The 27,953-nt window shown below is 46.5% G+C and overlaps 1 protein-coding gene across 5 annotated transcripts; it reads right to left on the bottom strand.

Moving 5' to 3' along the window:
* Nucleotides 1-599: 599 nt before the first annotated feature.
* CB1H8orf74 (chromosome B1 C8orf74 homolog) lies at nucleotides 600-27,953 on the bottom strand. Of its 5 annotated transcripts, none has more exons than XM_053216684.1 (5): nucleotides 27,853-27,927; nucleotides 26,113-26,408; nucleotides 16,748-16,869; nucleotides 3,503-3,906; nucleotides 600-974 (listed from the first exon to the last, which is right to left on the bottom strand). In XM_053216684.1, the coding sequence occupies exons 2-5, from the start codon at nucleotides 26,169-26,171 to the stop codon at nucleotides 738-740; spliced, it is 822 nt and encodes a 273-aa protein (XP_053072659.1). In that variant the 5' UTR covers nucleotides 26,172-26,408; nucleotides 27,853-27,927; the 3' UTR covers nucleotides 600-737. The 5 variants fall into 5 exon arrangements, with proteins under 5 accessions (XP_053072659.1, XP_053072658.1, XP_053072660.1 ...); XM_053216683.1 differs by having other exon boundaries at nucleotides 26,113-26,305; nucleotides 27,798-27,925; XM_053216685.1 differs by having other exon boundaries at nucleotides 27,798-27,910.

Raw genomic sequence — 27,953 nt, 5'->3', positions numbered from 1 at the left:
TGAGAGAGAGACTTTAGACACCAGCCAGCAATGCCCTCACCTGACACAGATAGAGAGCTGAGGTCCAGAGACAGAAGGGACATGGGCAAGGTCACACAGCAGACCAGAGGCAGAGCTGTGCTCCCAACCAGGTTTCTGGCCTCTCGGGCAGCGCTGGTACCCCTGCCTCAGTCTAAGCAATGTAGGTCCTCACAAAAGGAAGAGTTTTCTATAGGCTCTAGGCAGCTCTAGGTCTTCTAGCAGGGAGACCAGCACATGAATTAACAGGCTGCAGGAGGTCAATCCTATTGTACAAATTGCAGAAAGGAAACAGAATACCAGGACCTGTTCCCACACTAGCCAGAGAACCACTTTGTTAGCTGGAAGTCTTTCCTGGTGTCTGGTGTCACCCTCACCCTTATCCATTTAAACCCACTGGTGGTAGTTCTGTCTTTAGTGTCTAAGCTCAGCCTTAGTCAACAAGTGATGTTTGCCTGTCTGAGCATAAACTCTGTGCTTAGCAGAGAAAGACAGCTTTCTTCCAAGATGCAGGGAAAATTCATTTGGGTTGGATTTTCAGGGGGTAGAAGGTGGTTTTCAGAAAGAAGAGAGAGGAGATATGATGACTGCCATTTTATTTATTTTAATCACTAGAAAGCTCTGATCTACTGGGTGCTGAGCACATCACATAATACTTTCATAATTGTCAATGGCTTTTCCTCAATCATAGTCTTTAGTCAGTGGACACCAGGAGCTCTCTACTTCTTCTTTGCTTTTGCTTTCTTTCCTTTGTTTGTTTTGTAGAACTTAATAGATTCATCTTGGTCTGGCTGGCCAGTGATAGAGAGGGGGGAAGGGATAGGAGCATTGAGGTTCAAAGTCTTCTGAAGTTTCAGGTCCAAAATATCAAAAGTTATCTGTATCTCATATTGCAGCAGCTCCTTCAGGCATTCAGTCTGAATGTGAATGACCTCATCAATGAGCTTTTCTAACTCCTGGAAGAAATAGAACATGGCTGGTGATCAGAACTCTGGGGAGACTGAGGCTATCTGCAGATATCCAATTCTGAACACATCCACTCCTTTTTCTGTGTTCTAAACCTTACATTTCCCCCACCAGATCTCTTGGTAACCCTTCTCACCCCTACTCTGTGCTCTGAGAGGCTAACTTATAAGGGCTGCCTCAACCAGCTACCTTGACCTATGGTTTTAAGTTGAGTTCAGCCAATGGGAGGTACTGGCAGGAGATCTGAGCCTGGGAAGAGAATGAAGTCTCTCACCTCCTTCAGGATCCACTGTAGATTGGCCATGACTCTAACCCTCTGCCTACAGCCTCCTAACCCACAGCCCTCTCCTACAGCTCTCCTTTTGGATTCCAATGACTGTTTCTTTCCTTCTCCCATCAAGCCTACTGTGGCAACAACCCTGTTGGACTGTGTCATTGACTACTAACATTGTTCTGGGCCCATAGGCTAGTCCCATCTTCTCCTATCTTCTGGTCAATGAACTTTCCATTTGGATATCATCCCCCTTCCTTCCCCTCCTGCCCTCATCTCATTTTTACATCTCAAAGTTCTAGTAGCAGCCTAGTAGCAGCACTGTCAGAAGGGACAGTGCAAGTTGCTCAGAGAGTGGAAATGTCCTCCAGCCAGCCAGCCATGGAAAGAATGGAAACTCAGTCACCATCTGCCATGTTAAAATGAGACCCTGTCTGTCATCTCAGTCAGTATTATGGCACCATGGAATCCTGGAGACATGGACCATGTAACTGTGTGTCTCCAAATTTCTTGTTTGAGGAACCAAACAGCAGAGGAGAGTTTGTGCTTGTCTTGAGGGTGTCAGGGGACATACTTAGAGTAGCTGATGCCTAGAAGACATTTCTTTGAGATCTCTTATTTTAACTAAAACCTAGTGTAAAATCTTATATTTGCCCCAGAATATCTCCTTGGTTGTTTTATATAAGAATAATGTTCTTCCCCTAAGTCCTTGGGGAAGACTGTGCTCCAAGAGGATGTACTGTGTTTATCCTATAGTGTTCAGTGTCCCCACCTCTGGCACACAATCAGGGGCACACAGTGGAAGGGACTCTAGTCCACGAGCTCCACCAGGCAGGGACCAGTAGCAAAGTAATGGGGGCTGGAAGAGGACCTGGGAGGGGCAGGGAAGGACAGCAGGAGTGGGAGGGAAGGCAACACCTCCCATCCATCGCCTTGTCCACATGTTCTAGAGCAAGGTCCCCCAGAGGAGACAGGTTATTGCTTAAGTTCTTTTTTTCTTTAAAAATATTTTTTGATAGAAAGCACAAGCAAGGGAATGGCAGAGGGAGGGAGGGAGGGAGAGAGAGAGAGAGAGAGAGTGGCAGAGAGAGAGAATCTTAAGCAGGCTACATGCTCAGCACAGAGCCATACGCAGGGCTCGATCCCATGACCCTGAGATCATGATCCAAGCTGAAATCAAGAGTCAGATGGACACTCAACTGCCTGAGCCACCCAGGAGTCCCTGTTGTCTAGGTTCTGTTGGGTCTTTCTTTGCTGGACATCTTACTGCACTAAGATTACCTGGCAGCCCAATGTGCTATTTCTCTGGGAGACTTGACTTAACCTTAGAAGAGTATCATTTATTCTATTGTGTTAATTGCTTTTTAGAGATTTTCCCCATGTTATAATTCACAGGGCTGTTCACTCTTTAGCTGACTTTGAAACACACAGGCCCTGTGACTCTCCACCCCCACCCCAGCATATACCAACATACGCCCTCATGTGTACACGTATGCAATACTTGTCTCTGTGTTCAAAGATAATGCAACAATGATGATATTAGTGCCTATGTTTAGTGAAAAAATAAATTTGGACTCTTCCAGGCCCTTAAGAAGTTGATTGCCCTGGGGCCAAGATAGTCACCATTTAGTAAAGAGCTGGTCATTGAGACTCTGGCTCCTCGAGCCTCTGTGGCCTTAAGACTGGTCAAGAGGGCAGCCCAATTTCTTCTATCCATGCCAGACTCTTCTAGGTTCTCCCTGGACCACTAGCCCCACCCTTTTGCCTACCTCAGCATATCACCCACATTGGGCTGTCCCCAGTGGACCTTCCTTCATCATCTTCCCCCACCCCCAGGCCTCAATGGATGCCAGCTCTGCAAGTAGATGAAGGGCACTGAGACCATCTGTGGTGGTTCAGATCCTGGGCTCTTCATTAGACATTGGGATCCACCAGGCCTCAGTCCAAATGTAAACAATTCTACTTGCTAGCTTGGTGACCTTGGGCAAGTGGATTAAATTTTCTGAGCCTCAGTTGTCTCATTACTAACATGGGGACAAGAATTATACCTCACAGAGATGTTTTGTGAAACATGCATGCAAAGCCTGTGGCCAAAGCTCAGTGACTGTCCCCTTCTGCCCCGTCCCATGTGTGCAGACCATGGAGTCCTGTCTGTGAGTCTGACTCCAGCTTTGATGTGCTCTTGGTAGGAATGTGCATTTGTATATGGTAGGTGAGCATCCTCCCACTTCATGGGTCCAGCCTTACCTCCCTCTTTAGAACCCGGCTGGGCTGCTCAGACACCTCAGAGAACGTTTTCTGTAGCTTGTGCTCCTGCTCCACGTGCAGCGCCTCCTTCAGGAGCAGTACATTGGTGCGTTTCTGGACCTCAGCCATACGGAGCTCCGCCATCTGCTGCTCAAGCTGCCAGATGTCCTTGTCCATGCCCTTGGCCAGCGGGAGGGGCTGGGGCGGTGCACATACTTCCAGGTGGTTGACAGTCAGGTTGACTTCCTGGTCCTGGCCCAGGACATACTGGTAGAGTTTGTAGTGGCGGATGAAGGTGTTGTGGAAGTAGTCACAGAGGGCCAGCAGGTGGGTGGTATTGAACTGCCCCTGGTAATCTCTGAGTTTGTTCCCTAGGATCGTCACCGCCTCAGTGATGGAGCAGCCTGTGGGCACAGAGGGGCTGAGCATTGAATGTGAACTGAGGTAAAGCTGCATTGATAGGTGATCAACATAGGTTCTGAACCTAGGCACCCATCCACCCATCCACCCATCCATGCACCCCTCCATTTCTTATCTGTCTGCCCATCCATCCTCCCATTCATCCCCCTACCCACCCACCCTTCCATGACACCTATGACCCCAGAGCCCATGTCCTACTAGTTATTCTATATTACCATTTATCAGTTCTTAAAAATTATGGAGTAGAGGCACCTGGGTGGCTTAGTTGGTTGAGAGTCTGACTTCAACTCAGATCATGATCTCATGGTTCATGGGTTCAAGCCCCTCATCAGGCTCACTGCTGTCTACACAGGGCCTGCTTCAGATCCTCTGTTCCCCCCTTTCTCCTCCCCTCCTCTGCTCATGCTCTGTCTCTCAAAAATGAATTAATATTTTAAAAAATCTTTAAAAAAGGCTATGGAGCATATCACATTTCTCCTTTTACCTTGGCTTCTAGGAAGTTCAAAGCCAAATTTAAGTAGTAACTTACCTTTATCTCATTTTTTAATATGATTATCTCACCCCTTACCAATATTTTGACCTTTAACTCTTATTTTGAAGGTTTACTTCAGCTGTTCTTTATGTTGTTTCCACTTGAAACCCTTTGGAAAGGAAATGAGGGTATAAAAAAAGGGATTCTGATAAGAGTAGACTATGAGATGGCTGGAGAGACAGATGTCCAGGCAACTGTTATCTTGGAGATGTGTGTCACAGATTTAGGCAAATATTGCTTCTATCATGCAAACAAAGATCAGTTCTGGGGTTACACCATGGGCAATGCTCCTGAACAAACCATCTTCTCTCACCCCCTCCCATACACTCCTTTTGCTCACAACTTTATCAAAATCTCAGGGTAGTGTAATGAAGGAGGAAGGACTCTTCCCAGCATGTGTTTGGGTCTTAACACAGGGGGAGGTTCAGTAAAGGGTCATGACTAAATGATGGGTATGCCTTGATGAACAGACTTTGGGCAGAGAGAGGAGCAAGAAACAAGGAACAGAGAAAGAACATGCCTTAGCGTAAGGAGACCTGGGTCCTCACACAGATGCCATCCCTGAAGTGCACTGTAAATTCAGTCAAGTGTCTCTTGCTTCCTGACTCAGTGTCTACCTCTGTAGAATAGGAGCTTGGGCCAGCTGACCACCAAGTCACATGATTTGGGGAATTCAGTTTTATCTACTGAAGGGAGAGATTAAGTATTGCATGCAGGGAACCTGGCTTTCCTCCTGGAGTGGAGGCCCAACCTGTCTGTAGATCCCCCTCCTCGTTTCTCCTATGTGAGGCTCCCGTAGGGCCTTAGTGAAGTCTCTTACCTTCCTAGCCAGAGGGCTCCTTTCTCCTTTAGGAGGAGTTGTCTCAGTCTTGCCCTTGTAGTTGCTTGTAAAGTCCTCCACACCCCACCCCCACAATGAACATTGTATGTTCATTTTGGCTTCTCACTCTTGGTTCTGTATGGGAATATTTACCTCAAATCTTCCTGGAGTGCTGAGATGGTAAGTTATCACTGTCTTAGAAAAACATTAGTAGATGGAGCACTACTCCACTTTTAGCCTCATTTAGAATGTACTTGGGAGTGTCACTTGGATTTAGACTTCAGTCTTCCGGGCAAGGGATGAAGAAAGGCCTCTCCAATGTGCAGAACAGGAGGTTGGTAGGCTGTGTTTTCCCCTTCTTTCAAGGCAAATCATCAAGCTCAGAGGTCCAAGAGAGTGCTTCTGTTTCAGGATGGTGTAGAGGGAGGGCACTAGATTTGGAGGCCTGAGACAGTTCTGTCCCATTTTAGTTGTGACATTGGGCCTTCATTCCCACAGATGTAAAATGAGGGATAATAATATTTAGTTGATAGGATTTTTATGAGTATCAAATGGGATGACTTGTCTAAGTGCCTGATACAGAGCCTGCTACAAGGTAGTGATCAATAAACAGTGTAGGGAAAGAAGAGTTTGTTTCTGCCCTGTGAGAAAAGTCTCTCCTGGCCACATATATCTTTCTTTCTTTCCATTTCTCCATCTATTCATCCACCTATCAATTCACCCATCCATGCATCTATCCATGAATGCATGCATGCATCCATTCACCCTCCATGCATTGCATGCATGTATCCACTCTTCCATCCATCATCCACCCATCTATCCACCCATTCATCCACCCATCCATCCACTCATTCACCCACCCATCCACCCATTTATCCATTCATCCATCCATCTATTCACCCATTCACCCATCCATGTCCCATCCATCTGCCCATCCACCCTCCCATTCAGCCTCCTATCCACCCACCCATCCATCCACTCAAGATTAATTTGTCAATTGTTACTGAGTGCCTATTACTTACTAGGAACTATGCTAAGTCAATACTATGGCAATACTGTGACAAATAAGACACATTCTTTGTTTCTAAAGTGCTCACAGGAAAGACAAACAAGTAAATGTTATGATATGTGTGTAAAAAGAAACAGAAACAGGTGGAGAGGAAGGTTCAGTTGAGGATAGGGATTCCCCTGGAGGAGATAATGCATGAGCTACATCTCAGAGGCTTAGTGGGAGGACTGAGCCAGTAAAGATGGTGAGGGAGGCACTTTCTGGGTACAGTCTGGGTGAAAGCATTGGGGCAAGAAGCTGTATGGCATGGGTGGGGAACATGCCTGGGTTTGTTATTTTTGGCATATAAAAATGGAAGCAGAAAATGGCAAGTGTTGTGTGGAAAGGTAGGCAGAAGACAGATGGGAGGGCCTTGAATGCTGCATTCAGAAGTATTGCATTGTAGGAAGTGCAGAGTCTGCCTAGCATTGTAGGAAGATTGTACACATGGCCATGCTTGCCTTGAGCTAAATAACATTGATGGTCATGTGGTGTTGGTGCGTTGCATTGTCCAGTCCAGATGGGATTGTTGTGGCCTGAGAATGCCAGGTCAGCAGGTGTGGGCAGATTTGAGTGGCAGGACTGATGGTCCTATGTGGAGTGTGGTAGCGACCTGCATAACTCCCAGACGCTTACATAAAAAGGTGGTGGGACCACCAATAGAATATGATACAGGTGGCACATTCACCTCTGACATGACCCCTGCCCTCCCTCAGAGAGATTCCAGTTTGTAGAAGAGGTGACAAAAAGATGACATTCCCCTTTTTATGCTCAGTCCCCAGCACAAGGCTTTGTGCACAGTTGGAGCCAATGGGTAGCAAGTGAGTAAATGAGCAAATTCTGATATTAAGTGCAGTGACAGAGTTATTCATTTATACATCCAACAAGTATTAGGGACTTTTCATGTGTTAAGACCTGTTCCAGGTTCCAGGGAGGCAGGGAAGGGCTAGGGAGAAAACACACAGAGTATAACTCTGTTCAGGGTTCTGCAGTCTGGACGGGCACGGAATAGGGAGAAGTGACTTTGTTAGGGAAGTCAAAGAGCAGTTCTCTGAGAGGGTGATGAAGAATCTGAGATGAACAGTGTCAGAGGAGTTACTGGGCAAAGAGAGGTAGGAGAGAATGAATCAGGCAAGGGCAACATCATGTGCCTGCAGTTGGAGAAAGCATGGCCCATTTGAGAAACCAAAAGACTGGGGGTGAGGGGCTGGCAGGCTAGAAGGCAGCTGGTGAGAGATTCCCTGGTTCTAGAAAAGGTTGGGTGGTGGACAGCAGCCCAGTGGTGCAGGACCTCCTAAGACCCTATGGGAGGAATTTGGTCTTCAGCCTAAGAGTGATGTTAAAACAATGACCCTTTCGCAACAGGAGTCAGATCTTGGTCTTCCTCTGCATAAAACCCTCCTTTCCTCTTCTCCTTCTGCTTCTGCCTGGCACACTGGCCTTCCCTTATTTTTCCACCATACCCTGTATTCCCTTGTGCCAGGCCTTAGGCTCAGATTCCATTCCTGGCTGACGACGTATTCTTCACTCCCAGGATGCCACCTTCTCACAGACACCTCCCAGACCACCCTACCCCAAGCCCATCCTCCAAATATTTAATGTATGAAGGAAAAGTTGAAAGTTAAGTTTACTGAAAATAGTTTAAAAAATTAATTTTGTAAATTTTTTGTCAAATAAATGGCAGTTTTGAATGACATTTTAAGATTTGATTGCATTGCTATTATCGTTATGCATCTACATAAATTGCTTCTTTGCATGTGTAATTTGACAATTACAATTTACATAAGTGAATAAATTATATTAAAATTACTTAGAAGTTACAGTTGTAACATTAAATTAGATGTTGATAGCTTTTTAATTTTGAATTTAACTTAAAAATTTTCTTTAGTCATCTTTAACCCTGCATTACATACAAAGAGTAAGCTTTATATGTGTATAAAGCAGACATACATACAACACAAAATCAGATATATAAAACATTTATGATATTAAAACTAGATAGTAGGTCATTAAGGAGTAGGTCATTAGGGAAAAATGTCTAGAATGCTTCCTCAGTATGATCCAGCAATTCCACTTCTCAATATATACCCCAAAGAAATGAATTAAAGATCTTTAAGAGGAGTCTGTTCTCCCATATTCAAGGCAGCATTATTTACAGCAGCAAAGATATGGAAACAACCTAAGTGTGCTGATGGATGAATAAAGACATTGTGAGATATATAGATATAGAATATACATAGAATTCTATTCTATGATCTATATAATCTCTCTATATATAGGATATGTAGAGAGAATATCTATCTATCTATCTATCTATCTATCTATCTATCTATCATCTATATCTATCATCTATCTAGAATATTATTCAGCCTTAAAAAAGGAGGGCACTTGTTGGGATGAGCACTGGGTGTTGTACATAAGTGATAAATCACTAAATTCTACTCCTGAAATCAATATTGCACTATATGTTAACTAACTAGAATTTAAATAAATTGAAAAAAGAAGTAAATCCTGTCATTTGCAACGACATGGATGGGCTTGGAGGACATTGTGCTAATTGAAATAAGCAACACACAGAGAGACAAATACTGCATCATCCCACTTATATGTGAAATCTAAAAAAAGTGGAACTCATAGAAGCATAGAGTAGAATGATGGTTGCCAAGGGCTGGGGGAGGGAGAAATGGGGAGATGTTGATCAAGGTATATAGAGTTCCAGTTATGCAGGATGAATAAGTTCTGGGGATCTACTTAGATAGTGCTTAGAGCTAGCAATACTGTTTTGCATATTTGAAATTAGCTAAGAGAGTAGATCTTAAATGTTTTCACTACAAATAAAAGTGGTAACTATGTCAGGTGATGATTATGTTAATTAGCCTGATTGTAGTAATCATTTCACAATGTATATCAAAACATTATGTTTGTACACATTAAATATTTTTCAATATTAAAAAATGTTTATTTATTTTGACAGAGAGGGGGAGAGAGAGAGAGAGGAAGGAGTGGAGAGGCAGAGGGAGAGACAGAATCCCAAGCAGGCTCCACACCGAGCATGGAGCAGATCCTGATGTGGGGCTCGAGCCCATGAAACATGAGATCATGACCTGAGCTGAAATCAAGAGTTGGATGCTCAACTGACTGAGCCACTCAGATGCCCCTATTTTTCAATGTTTTTATTTGTCAGCTATACCTCAGTAAAGCAAGAAGGGGGTATTTCACACACACAAAAATTCAGGAAACAAATAAAACAACTTCTAGGGGAGGCAATAATGGCAAGAAAAGAGATGCTGCTTTTGCATGGTAGGGTGTGAAATGCATTCTCCCCATTTTCTGCTTTGCTTCTCACTTGTGTCACAGATACTCTGCAGCCACCAGGACAGCGACCTAGGCATTCCTTGACTTCTCTCTTGCGCTGGGAAATATCTGGCTAGGTGGCTGATCCTGAAGACCCTTTCATTACTGAATAGTGGGGAGGGGCCCAGGGCCAGTGGAAGCCCTGTGTTCCACAATCACCTGGATCTTTCTAAAAATACAGAGCACCCCATATCTCAAAAGAAGGAAGTGCTGATTCCAGGGTGGGATTGGCTTGGGAAGTGTTGCTCCTCAGTTATGAGCCAGATTGAGCCGAAAGAACTCAGATGTTGACACATGGGGGCCATGGAGTTATGAAATGCCCAACTGGCAAAAGGATGAAACCAAAGCCCCCAGATGCTCTGTTCTGCTGAGTGACCTTTACACAAGACACCTGTCTCAGGACCCTCTCACCTGTCACATGGTTGCCAGGTCCCTTCCTGCACAGATGTGAACTTTGTGCTGCTGGGATCCCGTGGGCATTTTGTTCTTTTCTCTTTCGCTTTTGGAGAGGGTTGGTTAAAAATGACACAGAACGTACAAGTCTCTGTTGTTGTTGTTTTTAAGGTGCTCAAATACATTACATAACAACATAACAAGAGTTGAAGATTCCTCTAAAAGCAGCATGCAAGCAAGTACCCATGTTTAGGATAAAACTGGGCACCGAGGTGCAGAGAGGAAAAAGTGAAAGTACAAGGAGATGGGGTAGGTGCTCTCATGGGGAAGGCATCCTGACGCAGGATGTGGGGGGACAAGGAGCCAGGGAAGGTTTCCCACAGAGAGGACATTGGAGCCCAAAGGAAGAATGGGGAGTTTGGCAGAAGATGGTAGGGAAGGGCCCTCCAGGTGGAGAGCCTGCAGAATAAAGGCTGGAAGCAAATAGGGTACAGTGTGGGCATGTGCTTGATCCACATGGTTCAGAGTTTCTGGGAAGAAAAGCTGGAGTCTGGGGGACTCCCCCAGGGGGACAGAAGGGCTTGGCATCATCAGTTTGAAAAGGGCAAACTCGTATATGTCACATGGAAGAGCTGGACTTCAAAACAGAAACCAGGCTCTTTAAAGAGGATTCATGGACCCCAATGTTGGGCTTCAGGACCAACTGGCATCTTCTGAAATTGTATCCAGAATTTCACATGCACTTTTTTTTCCCCTGGGGGTGGGGTGTGTGCATAGAAAGAATAATCAGATTTCTGCAAGGAAAATTAAGAACCTTGGCCAAGAGCTGCAGAGCCACTCAGAGGTCTTAAGCCGAGAAGGGAGAGCTCAGATAGGCATTTAAAAGGGATGGTGGTGGTGTGTGATGGCAAAAATAATCAGTAAAGGAATCTCAGAGACTGGGGGATCAGGGTTGGTTTCTGATAATCAAAGCTGGACTCCAGGTTGGTGTGGAGACGACTGTGTGAAATTTGTGAGGTGAATCGTTGCCTCTTCTCTGGGCTCTGCGGAGCCGAACAAACATACTGGAAAATGCCGTCCCTCCTCCAGCCTGGCTTGTGAGTGGACGGGGCTGGGATCACCTGCATCCTCCAGATGTGGGTGGCCACAACTGCCTCATTTGTCAAGGCCATGGTTTTCTCTATTCAGCCCCTGGGCAGCCATGCATAGAGGCCAGGTTTGAATCAAGAAGTCTGAGGGCCCAGTTGTGCTGAGTGACCTCAGCAAATGTTGGCAAGTGCTCCCAGCTGCCTGTCATCCTGGCAGGTGCCCAATTATGGGTATGAGCTATGGCCTTAGCCTCAAGGTCATAAAATGCAAGAGTGGACCTCATCCAGGGTCACTGGGGAAGGAGTCCCTGGGCTGGTTTCTAACTTCCAGCCCCAAGACTCCTTGGCCAGCTCTGGTTTTTAGCAAAGATCATCCCAAGCTGGCTCATGAGACACACTTTCTTGGCCCTCAGACCATTCTCTATTTGCCGCAGGTTGAGAAGTTCCGATGACTCAGAAAGCCAAGGATTAAGTCTCAGAGAGAAGCCTCTGGCTGCCGGGGGACAGATCTGTACGTGCAAGTTGTTCTTCAATAACAGGGAGTGGCTTTCATTTGCATTGGCTGCTGGGAACTTCCTGAAGACAGTCCCCAAGCCCCTGGAGGCCAGCACCTGCACGGGGATGCAGGCATGGGAGAGGAGGAGAGCAATGAGGAGGGGAAGAGCAGGGGGTGGGATGACAATACCAGATGCTCCAGAATCAGGGTAAAAAGGCACTGGGCTTGGACCAAGCACTCTGGGCGCCTGCCTCCCGCTGCCCCTCATGTTCGGGGCCTGGGGCTGGATGACAGCAAGGGAGATGTGCCATGTCCTGGAAGGGTTGGGAACGGTGAAGAGGCATTGTTCCTTCTGGGTGGGTGTGAGGGGGAGGATCCAGGTGCCACCAGTGCCCCCTGACAAACCAGTTTGGTTGCCCCCGCCTTGGCTCAAAGGGGAGGAACAAGTCAGGCTGCAGCCTGGCTTGCTTACCTTTCTGTGCACCTACCAGGGCCGACCTGGGATGGTGGAAAGCAGATGAAAGCACAGAACCTTCATCTCCACCCCCATCCTGCATCCTGAAAGCTGCCCCCTGCCCATCTTTCTGCTCATGGTAAGGTTCTGCCAAACTCATTTACACCAAGGTGCCAATAACAGTGACAGCTCACGTGCTTTCCTTGAGGCAGCGGAGGACTCTTGTTGAGAGAGCTCCCGCTGGGTGCCACATGCCCTGGGTCATCTCGTTCCACCCAATCCCTCCTAGCTCTGTGAGGCAGGGGTACAGGCACTTTACTCGTGAGAGAAACTGAGGCTCAAGGACTCAAGGGATTTGATTAAGGACACACAGCTGGTGGAGTGGGGAAGCCAGAATTCAAGCCGCTGCCTGGCACAGCCATCTAGTCCCAAGCAGCTTTGGGCTGTCTTTGTAGACCCTTAGAGATGGACACTGGAAGGGGCCCCCACTCCTTTCGGACACAGTTTCCCAAAGGATGTTTTGCAATAGGTATTACATAGAAACCAGTACTTCAAAGCCAGAGACCTTGAAGATATGTTGGATCAAAAGATATGAAACAAGGCCCTTAATATGCTAGTGGGCTCAGCAAATGGCCCAAAGGGGTTGAGCATCTGCAATATTTCTCAAATTTATTTGAGGTAAATGGTCTTTCGAACCAAGGAGCATATTTGAGCAACTATTGAGCTAGTCTAGTCCTTTCATATTAGAGATGGGAAACTGAGACCCCTCTCTGCCTCTATGAACCTGACTGCTCTAGATACCCACACATAAGTGGAATCATAAGGTACTTGGTCTTTTGTGGCTGGCTTATTTCATTTAGGGTAATGTCCTCAAGGTTCATCCGTGTCAGAATTTCCTTCCTTCACCAGGCTGAGAAATATTTCATTTTATGCATAGATCACATTTTGTTTGTCCATTCATCTGTTGATGGACAAGTAGCCCATACAGATGGGTTGCTTCTGCCTTTCGGCTATTGTGAACAATGCTTCTGTGAGCACAGGTGTGCAGATATCTGTTCAAGTCCCTGTTTTCAGTTCTTTATACAAAGAAGTGGAATTACTAAGTCATGTGGCAGTTCTATGTCTAATTTTTTGAGGAGTCTCCCTACTATTTTCCTGCCCATGGTATTTTGTTTTTGTTTTTAAGATAAACCAAGAGTCACCTTAAAGAAAAAAATCTACTCCAACAGCAGGACTGGAAAGATTATGTTGATCTTTTAAAGATTTCCTTGCTATTCAAAGTCCTGGGACTCAAAAAGGGCAAACACAGGGCCATGTATTTTAGATTGTCATGAACTTTGGCCGAAGCTCTTCTCATTGCTTAAAATGGTCCCCTGACCTTGTCTGTTTAGTAAATGCACCCCTCACTGTTCCTCACTTCCATTCCTCAAGAAGTTTGCATGATTTTTTTTACTTTAAAACATTTTTCAATGTTTATTTATATTTGAGTTAGAGACAGAGTGTGAATGGGGGAGGGAAAAAGAGGGGGAGACACAGAATGTGAAGCAGGTTCCAGGCTCTGAGCTGTCAGCACAGAGCCTGACCTGGGGCTCGAACCCACAGACTGTGAGATCATGACATGAGTTGAAGTCAGATGCTTAACCAACTGAGCCACCCAGGCGCCCCTGGAATGTTTTTGTTTTCATTGAAAAGGAAGTGTTTTTATTTTTTATTTTTTTAAGTTTTAATTTTAATTCCAATTAGTTAACATACAGTACTATATTAGTTTTGGGAGTACAATATAGTGATTCAACACTTCCATACACCACCATGTGCTCATCACAACAAATGCACTCTTTAATCCCCATCACCTATTTCACCCATCCCCCTTCCCACTTCCCCACTGGTAACCACTAGTTTGTTCTCTATAGTTAAGAGTCTGTTTAAGAAGTTGGCACGCTTAATGCTACAGAGCTTTGGCAGGAAGAACAGATCTGGGGCCAGAAGGTCTCAAGGTTAATGCTAGTTCTGCCCTTATACTGTGTGATAATTTGCAAGTTACCTAACCTCTCTGAACCTCAGCTGCATCATTGCTAAATCCACCTACAGTTGCTGTGGACTTTAAAGGAGATGATTCATGAGGAGAGCTCAGCACATAGGGACTGCTGAGTGGATGTCTCATCTTCTTCACCCCCTAGCACAGTGCCCTGGAAGTGTTTGCTGGAGGATGGCTGACTGAGTGCAGTGGATTAGGCTGATTCAGGGAGGAAGTTTCAGAAGGCAGAACAGAAGTCTTCAGATGGAAGTCTCAAAGAGACAGGTTTCAGCTCAGCAGCAGAACATTCTAGAAGCAAAAGCTTTATTAGCAGAGCAGTCTAGCTTGAGGAGTTAGGAGGCATTTGGCTGGTAAGAGGATTCTTGAATAATGTGTTTGTTGTGGTGGTGGTAGTGGGGCTTGGATAAGGTGAGATCTTGGGTTTCTTTTTGATTCTCAGATGTTATGGTTATTTCCATGGAGCTGACGGTCCTCCATAGCCACATCTGGGGCACTGTGGGTACCTCGTGGCCAAGCTCTGCAGCTGTCTCAAGTTTAGTAAAAGGAGTCCTGACTTTTGATCTTCATCATCATCCTGTTGTCATCATCCCTGAGTTGAAAACGACCAAGGAATCCCACTGTCTCAGGGACTTAGACTAAAAATAGACTATATTGTATCTGTACCGTGTCCCCTCTAATGTTGGGGGCTCTGAGACTGACCAGTATGTCCAGCTGACTGAAGAAGGACATGGGAAGTTAGAGGTAGAGCATGAGGTCACTCCAAAGGGCCAGAGGTTGGGTTTAAGGCACCAGAACCACCCACCCACACACAGGTGGCACATCCAGGCCAGAACACATTACCCAAAGGGCATGGCTCCTCTTTGCAGCTGGGCCTGTGCCACCCACCACATTGGAGCCATCCTGTTGAGGGTCAGGATCCCAGGTACGTGCTGTAACTCCAGGTGACCCACTTAGGAACCCTACCCCCAGGTGTTCCACACCTGGTTCTTCCAGGTGTCTCCCTCTTCCTGCATGCAGGCAGCCTCATTCTTCTCATCGCAGGGTGCTTTCCCAGGCTTCATGCTTCTCAGACCCTCATGTGCTCTGTGTACAGATCCCTTTAGTCAAGATAGAAGGGTCACATGGCAGGGCATGTGCTCTGCTGTCAGACAGACCTGGGTTCAAATCCATTTACTGGGGGTGTGACTTAGGGCAAGTTACTTAACCTCTCTGGGCCTCAATTCATCACTAAAATAATGGGTATGATGCAAGATCATGGTGAAGATTATAAATGCTACATGCAAAAATGCCAGGATCATAAAGTCCTCACTGTTGCTCCCTCTACAGGATGTATGCTCCTCCAGGGAAGTTTGGGGAAGGTTTCTATTGCATAGTCTTGATTTCTGGCTTACTAGCTGGCACAGTCTCACCTGGAGAGCTTTGACCTTACTTAGCGTTATGGGCTGAATTAGCACAGCATCCCACACAATTCATATGTTCAAATCCAAACATTCCGTGCCTCCTAATGGGACTGCTCTTGGAAATAGGGTCTTCAAAGAAATAATTAAGATTAAACGAGGTCATGTGGGTGGCCCTAATTCATTATGACTGGTATCTTTACAAAAAGAGGTTAGGACACATACATCCACACAGGAAAGGCCATGTGAGGACACAATGAGAAGATGGCCATCTGCCAAGGAGGGAGGCCTCAAAGAAACCAACCCTGTTGACACCTTGATCTTGGACTTCCAGCCTCCAGAAATGTGAGAACAAAAATGTTTGTTGTTACAAGTGCCCCATCTGTGGTATTTTGTCATGATGGTCCTCACAGACTGATACGCTCAGGGAGGTATCTATGAAATGGCAGTTGTCCATTTGCCCCCACAAAATGCTCTCTCAGGATTTCAACCAGTGGCCTCTGTGGCAGCTTCCATTCTCCATCAGCAAGGAAGTTGCTGCCAAATGCCCCTCCTTAGAGTCTAGTGGGAGAGGCATTGAAGTCAGGCTGCCCCAAGGAAGTTACCTTCCAAGAAGAGTGAAGGTGCATTTTCTCTCTGGGCTGGTCCTGAATTGCTGGAGGCTCTCCCACATGGGATGCGGTACTTGGGGGCTGGTGGAGTAGACCCTGGGCATGGCCATGAGTATTCTGGTAGGAAGAACTCACACAGATGAGCTTAGGCAAGTAATGCGTCCTGCCAGCCCCAGGCTGCTGGGGGAAGGTGGGGTGGCTGCCTTCCATGCTATGGCTGCCCAGATGACATTTTCTGGAGAATCAGGAGTGGCCATGGATGGAACTACAGATACAGTGCTATGACCCACTTCCCTGGCCACCTCATACCTCTACCAACTGGCCAAGGCCCACTTCCTCATGGCTTCAGGATATGAGGGCCAGGACAGAAGGAAAGAGGTACTTCTAGCCCAGAAGTCTAGGTAAAGTATCAGAGAGAAGACCGGGGCCTGCCAGACACTGCTGATGACAGATGCCACAGAGGCTGTTCCCCTCCAACCCCTCACCTGCTGCTACATGTGAGTCAGAGATAGGATGTGCAGGGCCTTCTGGGCACCCTAAATCTCTGCCACTCCTATATGCAAAGTGGGAGACCTCAGGGTTCCCATGTCCCAACACCACTCTCCAGACACTCAACAGGGTGTGCAAAATCTGTCCACTTCCTGCGATTTCTTCCCACCAGGACAGAGTTGGCAGTCTTCTGTTCCTCTGTGTTGTTCCTGGTGACTTCCTCCCAGGCCCTACAGAGACAGAAGGATGGGATCTGCCTAGGGCTTCCTGGAGGCTGGCAAAGGAGGTGCAGTTGACAGGACTCTCACCTCTAGCTTGGAATTGAGACCAGAACATCCTGGTGAGCCATTTGCCAGGACAGAATCAGCTTATGCTTTTGAATAAGGGCCACTCTTTCCCTCCTGGTATTGAGGACTGATTGGGCCAGAAAATAAGCCCAGCTGGCAGCTGGCCTGTCAGAGCTCTGAATCATTGTTGTACAAACATGACCCTCCTTAAATACTGTCCACCAGCTTTGTTATCTAGTATGCAAACAGAACTCAACCATCCTTAGCCCCAGATTAACAAAAAACAAACAAACAAATAAATCCCTGGAGAATCTCCCTTCCAAGAAGAGTGACAATCCACTGTGGAAATCAGCTTGCGCATAAGTTGGCTGGTCAGTAGGACCCTGCTTTCTGCATCCTGTATCCCATGACCTATGAGGAACTGACTTGCTGTCTTACCAGCTCTTCCTGCCCCTTGCTGTCTCGGTCCCCTAACAAGGGCAGTGAACAGATGCCTTCTCCCCTATGCTGTTGGGCAGTGGCGCTTCCTCACATATGTGCCCAAGGGCAGGTCATGGATGCTGGGTGTCTCCATTAGGGGCCAGGTTTGAGGTTCTCTGGACCTCCATTCTGTTGGCCCATGATTTGAATGCATCTGCAATCCTGCCTGCAAGGTGAGGGGAAGACAATAAATGGCAAAGACAGCGAGTTCTCCGAGGGGCAGCATGTAGCAGCTTCTAGCCCTGGACTTCCAGCACCTTCTATTCATCTCACCTCCCTTCCATGTGTGATGGGCACACAGGAGCTAACACTTGTTGAGCACTCACTATGTGCATGTTACTGTGCTATACATTTTGTAGGCCCTGTCTCGTTTAATCCTCCCAACTGCTCTATGAGTTAGAACTATTATGCCGCTCATTCTAGAGCCAAGGAAATGAAGGTGTAGAGAGGTATAGTAACACATTAGTAAGTGGTAGAGGTAGGATTTGAACCCAGATCTTCTGACTTCAGAGTTTGGTGCTAATCACCCCACTGTGCAGCCTCTAATATCACCTGGACATGCAACTCAATGAGGTCACCCTGGATGAGTCAAGCACCCTAACTTCCTCTCTGCATACAGGGCATATCATCTCCATGGGCATCAAATATCTATTCATTCATTCATTCATTCATTCATTCATTCATTTTCTTCATTTAGCACCCACTGTGTGCCATATACTGTGTTTGGTATGGGGGTATTAATAGAGGGAGAAAAGTGAAGTGGGCATAGACCCCTCTCCAGGAGATCCAGCCTCCCCAGGGTCTAGCCTTCCTTGCTGTCTAACTATAGCTCTTTGGGGGAAGAGTTTAGATCTGAATAGAGTACGAAGGAGGACACCTTGATATAAACAGCGTTTGAGAAGGATGAACAAGGTGGCCACCACAAGCAAGAGGGTGCTTGCAGGCATGTGGGTGCCCAGAGAGATGTAGCCGCAGACATCCAGGTATAAAGTGTTGAGGGCATTGGGAAGGTGTGGCCATGGCTGGGAGTGGGCCTGACGTGGGAGGTTCTAAGGATGGCTCTGGGTGGCAAAGTCTGGGTAACTGGAGGGTGAGGGGATGGGATAGGGTGTGAGAGTGTGAGAAGGCCCTGGGCTGATCTCAGAGATCAATGTAGGGGGCATCTCAGAGGTAATGGACAGCATGGGTGGACAGGGCCTGGGGAGGGGCAGGTTAAGTTGAGAAAGGATTGGGAAACACCCTCCAGCAAGTGGGACTGATGTCAGGTGCCTCTTTGTTCAGCTGGACACTTATTCATTTGGCCCCTACTGGGGTTGGATCCAAGGTTAGGAGAGGAGTTTACCCAGAGCTGGTAGGCACCTGAAGGAGCAAAGTGGGCCAACTCCTTAGAGAATATGGTCCAAACTTGGGTAGTGTGGCTCAGATAACACCAGATAGGAGAGAAAGAGAAGATCAAGATTGGGTTAGGAATTGGGTAGAATGGGAACAGAACTAAGTAAGCAAAGGCAGGGGTTTTGGGAGCAAAGTCAAGAGGAACAAACCAGGCACCCTCAATGAACAGGACCGAATGGCTGTCTCCTGCTGCAGGTGTAAGACCTACATTTCTGGAAGGACAGCTGAACCCATGGGAGTGCCTAAAACCCCCGAGGAATGGGTATTATAATATTAGTGGTTAACCCACTGCACATTCACAGGGCTTCCTATGTAGCAGTCACCGATCCAAGTGATTTACATAAATAGACTCATCTAATCCTCGCAAAGATCCCATGAAGTTGGTGCCATTTTTGTCCTCATTTTACAGATGAGTGATCTGAAGCACAGAGAGGTTAAGGGACTCTCACAAAGTCACACAGTGAGGAAATGGCAGAACCAAGCCTTGAAGCAGGGCCCCAGCAATGTTGAGGACCAGTCCAGCCTGATACTGGGGTTGACTACGGATTGAAGAAGAAAATCCCCGGGAGTAAGGAGGCTTCAGATGAAATTCTATCCCCTGTTTTGGGGGTATTGATGAACTTGTTCATGCTCTCACTAGTGTCCCTGGGCTGGATTTCCGGGAAGCAGTGTGGGCATGGCTGCCATGGAGATGCTATCTGGGCCAACCTGACAATCTTCAGGTGCAACAGCCACCATCCTGAATGGCACCATGAGGGGCCCAAGGTGAACAGGACCTAGCTCAGGAGGCCTGGTTCTAGTGTGGCTCTGTACCCCTGGGTGCTTCCACTGCACACCGTTGTCTACTCCCTGCAAACCCACAGCCAGCCTGGTGTTGCTCTCGAGTCAGCTCTCACAATAAGTCAGTTACCTGGGAGCCGAGCTGGGAACAGTCTTGTCTGCCTTTTTTCTGTGCCCCCACTTCCCGGACAAGCCTGCCAGTTTACTTTACCTCTGGGGCCTGCCTCTGGCTGAAGTGCCAGCCCTCTTGCTTTCAGTCCATTGTCCTGCCCACTCCCCAGGTCACAGGGTCTGCCAGGTAGTGCTGGCAGCTGGGTTTCTCTGCTGCCCTTGACAGGAGCTGATGCTGCTTTTGTACATCTGGAGGCTGATCCATCGTGGATGCTGCATAAAGTACATGCAGCCACATCTGATCATGCCATCTCTGAATCACATCCTGTTCTCTCAAGCCTTGGGTCTTTGTCCCTGTGGTCCCCTCCTAAGAACAATAGCTGACTCTCACTGAGTACTTACGCGGCACCAAATGCCATGCTATGGGCTTTATGTATGTAACCTCGTTTAATCCTTAAAACAACCCTAGCAAGTGGGTGCTCTCTTTTTCCACTTTCTAGATATGTAACCAGAGGCTCAAAGGTGATGCGACTTGACGAGGACCACACATCCAGTAAGGGACTGAATGAGGACTGGAATGTTTGCTTTGAGTGCTGAACCTCCTGATGGATTCTATCTTCAGTGAGTCAAATTTCAGGAATGAGGAGCCCACCTAAGTGCTTGTTCCCACTCAGTGTTTGTACCATGTTTCTTAAATTTTGAGCTGATTTAAAGGTAAGAGAAAGAACTTGTAAGGTGGAGAGCCCAAGACCAAGGTTTAAAAGTTGTTAGGAAGAAAGAAAGATGGGCCAACACTGACAAGATGGAATCCATGGAGATAATTGTAAAGTCCTTCAAGTTCACTCAAAACTGTCATTGCACAAGGGCAGGATGGGAAAAATCATTCACATGTGGAATTGCCTGCCCAATATAAATCAGTGTGACTTTGATGTTGATAAAGTAAGTGCACCTATGTACTATATAAACGGGAGCATCATCACCGGGACAGAGGAGATAATAAAATCCCCGACCACTTCACTGACCAATTTTCAGGTTTTTTAAAAAATTTTTTTAACGTTTATTTATTTTTGAGACAGAGAGAGACAGAGCATGAACGGGGGAGGGTCAGAGAGAGGGAGACACAGAATCCGAAACAGGCTCCAGGCTCTGAGCTGTCAGCACAGAGCCCGACGCGGGGCTCGAACTCACGGACCACGAGATCATGACCTGAGCCGAAGTCGGCTGCCCAACCGACTGAGCCACCCAGGTGCCCCGAGGTTGTTTTGTATTTGTATTTGGATGACATTTTAAGAACAATATTGACAATCACAAGTATGCCCAGAGAAGGACAGCAAGAAAGAGAGCAGTGATGGGAAGGTAGGAGGAAAGGGCCTGTGGAAATGATGTCACATTAAAATGATAAAATTGGGCTGCCTGGGTGGCTCAGTTGGTAAAGCACTGACTTTGGACCAGGTCATGATCTCCTGGTTCATGAGTTCAAGCCCCACATCGGGCTCTGTGCTGATAGCTTAGAGCCTAGAGTCTGCTTCAGATCCTGTGTCCCCCGCCCACCCCTACCCCCGTCCCTTCCTCACTTGTGCTCTGTCTCTCTCAAAAATAAAATAAATATTACAAGAAGTAAAAAAAAAAAAGTGATAAAAGCAACTGGGAGTTGATAGTCACATTAGATAAAGCAGATTAAATATCTGCAGGACTTGCATTCTGGGTCCAGGCGACAGACTTTGAACATTCTAGTAAAAGGTGCAGAAGGCAGATGTAGCTAGATATAAATAAGACCTTCAAATAATTGGTATGGTTTTACAAAGGCATGAGTGGCCTTGGAAAGAGGGAGCACCCTGTTGCTTGCAGGGTGTCTGCAGAGGCTGGAAGAACCTTGCTGGCTGGTTGAGGGTCTCCCTACAGTAGAGGGAATTGAGTGTCCTTCCAACTGCAAGGTTTTAGGAGTCCACAAGACATATATAGGTTGCATTGGCTGCATGCACTAACCAGATATGATGAAAGCTCCAGGGTGTTCTAATCTCCTCAGTGTGAAGATGGGTCTGCATCGTCATTGACTGTTTTTCACGGGCTCAGCCTGTGGAAGGCTCTGATGGAAACTTGAAAGAGCCCGAGTTCCCACCTGCTTGGGGCAGACATTCTTCCCGCTCGTCAGTGTTTGTTCTGGCCACAAGCCACTGCAGAGCTCAGCCGAAGGGGATGAACTCTGGTACCTGTGTATTGCTGTGAGCAGCAGGGAGTGGGACCCAGAGGGATTCCAGGAAGGCCCCAGGGGTGGGGGTTAGGGGGTGGCTGGTGGGAGATGAAGTTTCCCAAGAATCTCTGAAGCCAGCCCAGGAGCAATGCCATGTCTGGTTCAAGCCTTCAGACAGGGATCACTGGTTTGGAGGAGAGAAGTAACAGGGCACATGGGCAGCATAAAAAATAAAAAGAGGATGATCCACATGCACATAAGATGTGCAATTCAGTGGCAGCCACTAAATGGCTTGAAGCAGAGGAGTGATGGGATTTTATTTGTGCCTGAAAAAAAAATCACTGCGCAGTTCAGTGAAAGGCTGCAGAGGTATAAGATTTGAAAGCAGTGGGCTGGTCAAGAGACGGAGGTGGGTTAGAAAGGGTGGCAGACAAGGAGCTGGTGAAAAGTGGTGAGCTTAGGGAAGGACACTGAGGCACTGCTGACTGGACTGGTGGATGAGCTCGGGGCACATAAGGGATGGGGACCTGATGCACAAGGGACAAAGCATCATGTGTCCTATTTGCTTGGCAGCTGTTGGAGACCTTGGTCAGAAGTCCAGAGAATTTCAAATGTGCCACATGTTAAAGAAAATATTATGCTTAAAATTTTTCAAAATAAAGAATCACAGAAAAGTTTCAAAAAGAGCTCATCATCAGGGCTGTGTGGTATTGGCAAAAGAAAAAACAAAGAGATCAATGGGGCAGGCAGAAGAGAGTCCAGAAATAGACCCACACAAATATAGGCAACTGATCTTTGACAGGGGAGCAAAGACAACACAATGGAGCCAAGATAATCTTTTCAACAAATGTGCTGGAACAACGGGGCATCCACATGCCAACAAATGGAGTCTAGATACAGACCTCATACTCTTCACAATAATTAACTCAAAATGGATCACAGATCTAAATCTAAAATGCAATACTATTAAACTTCTAGAAGATAACATAAAAAAACCTAGATGACCTTGGGTTTGGTGACTACTTTTTAGATACAACACAAAGACATGGCCCATAAAAGAAGAACTGGTTGGGGCGCCTGGGTGGCTCAGTCGGTTAAGCGTCCGACTTCAGCTCAGGTCACGATCTCGCGGTCCATGAGTTCAAGCCCCGCGTCGGGCTCTGTGCTGACAGCTCAGAGCCTGGAGCCTTTTTCAAATTCTGTGTCTCCCTCTCTCTGACCCTCCCCCGTTCATGCTCTGTCTCTCTCTGTCTCAAAAATAAACAAACATTTAAAAAAATTAACAAAAAAACCCATAGAATGCACAAAACCAAGAATGAATCCTAATGTAAACTAGGAACTTTGGGTGATAATGATGTGCCAATGTAGATTCATGAGTTGTAACAAATGTACCACTCTTGGAGGGATGTTGATAGTGAGGGAGGCTGTGTGTGTTGGGTGGGCGGGGGTGGGGGAGACAAGGTTTCTGTGGGAAATCTCTGTACCTTCTGTTCATTTTCCTCTAAGAAATAGTCTACTAAAAAACAGCACAACTGAAACCATAAAACTCCTACAAGAAAACAGGGGGAAACCTCCTTGACATAGGTCTTGACCATGATTTTTTGGAATAATACCTAAAGCACAAGCAACAAAAGCAAAAATAAACAAGTAGAGCTACATCAAAGTAAAAGGCTTCTGCCCAGAAAAAGAAATTTTGTAGAAAATTAAAAGGTATACTATGAAATATGAGAACATATTTGCAAAGCACATTTCTAATAAGGTGTTAATATAAGGAACTCAAACAATTCAATAGCAAGACTTCCAATAATCTAATAAAAATGGGCAATGGATCTAAATAGACATTTTCTCAGAGAAGATATTCAAATGCCCAACAGATCCATGAAAACAGGCTGAGTATCACTAATCATTAGGGAAATGAAAATCAAAACCACAATGAGATATCACCTCACACTTGTTAGAATAGCTAGTATCAAAAAGACAATAAATAACAAGTGTTGGAGAGAATGTGGAGAAGAGGGACCCCTCATGCACTGTTTAGTGGGAATGTAAACTGGTGTAGCCACTGTGGAAATAGTATGGAGATTCTTCAAAAAATTAAAAATAGAACTACAACATACGATCCAACAATTCCACTTCTGGGTATATATGCAAAGGAAATGAAACTGCTCTCTTGAAGAGGTACCTGTACCTACATGTTCACTCCAGCATTATTCACAGTAGCCAAGTCAAGCCATGTACACAACCTATGGTCCATCAACAGATGAATGGATAAAGAAAATATGATATTTTTTGGCCATAAAAACGAAGGAAACCCTACGTTTTGCAACAGCATGGATAAACCTTAAAGGCATAAAGACAGACACTATATGATCTCACATGTGGAATTAAAAAAAGAAAACTAAACTCATGGAAATGAGACAGACAGGTGGTGGTTCCCAGAGGTGGGGGGGGGGGTGCAAAATGGATTAAGGTGGTCAAATAGTACAAACTTCTGGTCATAAGAGAAATAAGTTCCAGGGAATTAATGCACAGCATGGTGATTACAGTTAACGATATCATGTTGTATATTTAAAAGCTGGTAAGAGAGTGGATCTTAAAAATTTACATCACACAAAAAAATTGTAACTATGTGAGGTGATGGATATTTACTAAACTTACTTTGGTAGTCACTTTGCAATATATACGTATATCAAATCAGTATGCGATACACCTTAAACTCATACAATATTATATGTCAATTGTATCTCAGTAAAACTGGAAAAAAATAGTACAAAGAAATTTTTTCCAAGTACTTAAACGATCAGTGGCCCACAAAATGCCCCATCATCTCAGAATGTTTTCATGTAAATTACCTAACATAGGGCATTCATAACCACAGCCATGGTTCGGGAGATCTCCCTTGACACACCACTACTGTTTAACCTCCAGACCTCATCCAAGTTTTTCCAGTAGTCCCTTATATCCCTTCATAGCAAAAGGACCCAAACTGAGGCCACATGTCACGTTTAGTGGCCACATCTCCTAGGTGGCTTTCAGTTTAAACCAGCTCCTCTGTCTTACTTTGGCTCTCAGGACCTTAATGTTTTTGAAGCTCACAGGAGAGGGACTTTGTTCAGTGACGCTAATTTAATGCTTTCTCGTGATTAGATCAGGTTCTGAGTCTTTGCTAGAACCATCACAGAAGGATGCTGGGTTCTTCTTTTGCATTCTACCAGGTAGAACGTGATTCTTAGTGTGTCCCTTTACTGATGATGTCTACTTGGATCGTTTCATGAAGGAGGTGTCTGTCAGGCTCACTCACATAGAAGTAGTCTTTTCCCCTTTGTGATCAGTAAGAATGTTGTGGGGAAGGAGTATGTAAATGTCCCATTTCCCATCAAGCATCTACCTACTGGTTGTGGTACTTATTGATTATTCCTGTCTATTACTATGATGTTGGCCAAAGAGGGGCTGCTCCAAATATTTGCTTAAGGAATGAATCTGCATCTCACAGCCCAAGATGAGGATGGGTGTGATCACATTCCCTTGTGCCAGGGAGTCACAGGGAGAGATATTCTTCCTCTTCTCATGAAGCCCAGCACAGGGCAGAGGTGGGAGAGATGCTCCCTCTACAAACTCACTTTACTGCTTTCCCCCTCATCCCTGCCAGCAAGCTGCTGCCTGTAAAGGATTCCCCCAAGACATTCAGTAGACCAAAACCTGATACTTGGAACAATTGTGGTCTTTCAGGAATGCAGTGGCGGGGGGGGGGGGGGGTCAGTGAACCAGTAGAGTGACACGTTTGATTTCTGTTAAGTGAAAACAAAACAAAAATTATGAATCTTGGCCCCTCCTCTTTTCACTAAAATAAAATCTGATTCCATTCGGAGCCTACTCTCAGCTAGCTGCCTCAGAGGTACTGATCAGATAAGGAAATTCATATTTAAGCATAAATGACTGACTGACCAAGAGACAAACATCCTGGCTGCTGTGTGAACAGCTTGAAGTTGTGCGAAATTTTAAGCCAGGGAGATAAAAATAAAGACGCAGCATGGACACTCAGTTTGCTTCAATTTCCAGAAAGCCTAGACAGGAAGTTTGTTTATGAGCATGGGAGGATGCTAAATGTCAGAGAAAGAAAGAAAGGGACTTCCAGCTCCTCACAGGGTTCCTGAGGCTGTGGACTGCAGGGGGGTCCTGTGCCCTGCATTCCCCTGCAAGCCTCGCTGACCCCTGCTCTGGATGCCCCATACCTTTGGTTTCCTTGAGCAGCTCTTCCGTGAACTTGACCACCTTGGCCACTTCCACCCATGGGAAACCTTTGCCCACGGCAAAGATGATGCTTTCATAGAGGGTATCCAGCAGAATGCTTCTGCGGGAGTCTCTCACTTCATCAAACTCTTCCCAGTTCAACAGTCTCCGTAGGTGCTCCCTACCTTCTGGTTTCTGCAGGGCATGATATGAGGGATGGAGAGTGAGACTGAGGAATCAAGATGCCATCCTCACTGAGCAAATCACCACTGGGGTCCTCACAGGGCTCTGCATTGTCCTGAAGAGTGACCAGAAATATGAGTATGCCTGGGGAGAATCATGCTTTCAGTTTTGGACAGCTCTCCCTCCCCTTTCTGGGAATGCGCTGTTCTTTCTAGCACTGCTTCTTCCTCTCAGAGTTCTCATGCTAGTCATTGCAGCTTCAGCAGGCTTCAAGTCCTGAATTATGGTTCCTCCTTCCTCTACTCTAAAACAAAAGTTGACTTCCCTGTGAGTCCACTCTCAACTAACTGCCCCAGAGGTATTGATTTGATAACGGAATTCATACTAAAGTGTAAATGGCTACAAAGAAGCTTGGTGAGCCTATGTTTTAAAAGAAAGAATACGCCTTACTTGGTGAAAATTTGGGCACTCTAGCAGGTCAGGCAGGGAAACCTGATCAGGGAACTAGCCAAAAGAACCCATTTCACACTTGAGAGTTGGTCTGGCCTTTCCAGAAAGATTCTTATAGGTCATCAACAGATGTAGGAGAAGCAAGTGTCATTAAAGGAGGGAGTAAGAAAAGGTGCGGCATGAAGTGGAGAGCCACTGAACATGGGAACGTTGCTCCCTTGGGGTGAGGGAGGTTCCTGGCTGGGGGGGTGGGCATTTGTGGGGAAACTGTTCTCAGGGGAAGGTTCAGAGCCCAGGGATTCCTCTCTCACCACCTGACCCAGGCAGCCATTCCTTGCAGTGCTCACAGATCCCCAGGTTGGTGTCAGCTGGTTGGGAGATGTAGAGCAGCCAGTGAAAGCACATGTCCCAGAGCGGGGAGGGAGGCCCCACCAGGAAAGTTTTGCCTGGTGCCTGCCCATCAGCTCATGGCTGAAGGTCAGAAGCTAACCTGTGCACATAGTTGCATGACTCTTCTTGCCTGAACTCTGTAACAGTGCCCTGACACCCCTCTGTGGGAAGCCCTATTCTGGAAGGAGCCCTATTCTGGAAGGCCCAGGCCCCTCCTTACTCACACCAGTCACCATAGAGTTGGGTCTAGGAAATTGATGAAATCTGCCCCCTCCCTGCCTTAAGCAACAGCCCCCTTCCCCCACCCCCACAACCACACACATTCCCTACACACATTGGCATATAAGCCCAAAGGGCTCACAGGGCCCTGAGGCTGACTGATAAGAGGTAGCATCCCATGGTGATCAGCCCCTAGGGCCTTCCTGGCCCTCCTCAGAGTGGAGGCAGGCACAGTGCCCTTATGGCCATATCCTCCTTCCCATCAGGCAGGCTCTGTCCCTATAGGTTGGGAAAACAGCCTCCAAGCTCCAAGGGCTGGTAAGCCTTTGGCCTGGCATTCCAGCTGGCACCCCCCTGCCCCCCATTGTGGGCCTCCTGGGCAAGGAGTCATGTCCAAGGTGTCTATCTGAAGAAGCACTGTTGAGGGGCCACTTTACACACACACCTCACTCTTACATCACCGAGCAAACTCCTTTTTAAAAGTTGGGTTTTCTCTTCACCTGAAATTGGAAGACTTTTTTTACTCCCTGGGGTGTTAAGAGTGCCATGCCCCCTGCATCCAGTTGCTAGGAGACTTAGCCAGTACTGACTCAGATTTTCT

The sequence above is a fragment of the Acinonyx jubatus genome, chromosome B1 (genome assembly GCF_027475565.1).
Source record: "Acinonyx jubatus isolate Ajub_Pintada_27869175 chromosome B1, VMU_Ajub_asm_v1.0, whole genome shotgun sequence".
NCBI classification, from domain to species: Eukaryota; Metazoa; Chordata; class Mammalia; order Carnivora; family Felidae; genus Acinonyx; species Acinonyx jubatus.
This window is presented reverse-complemented; position numbering and strand designations above follow the sequence as displayed.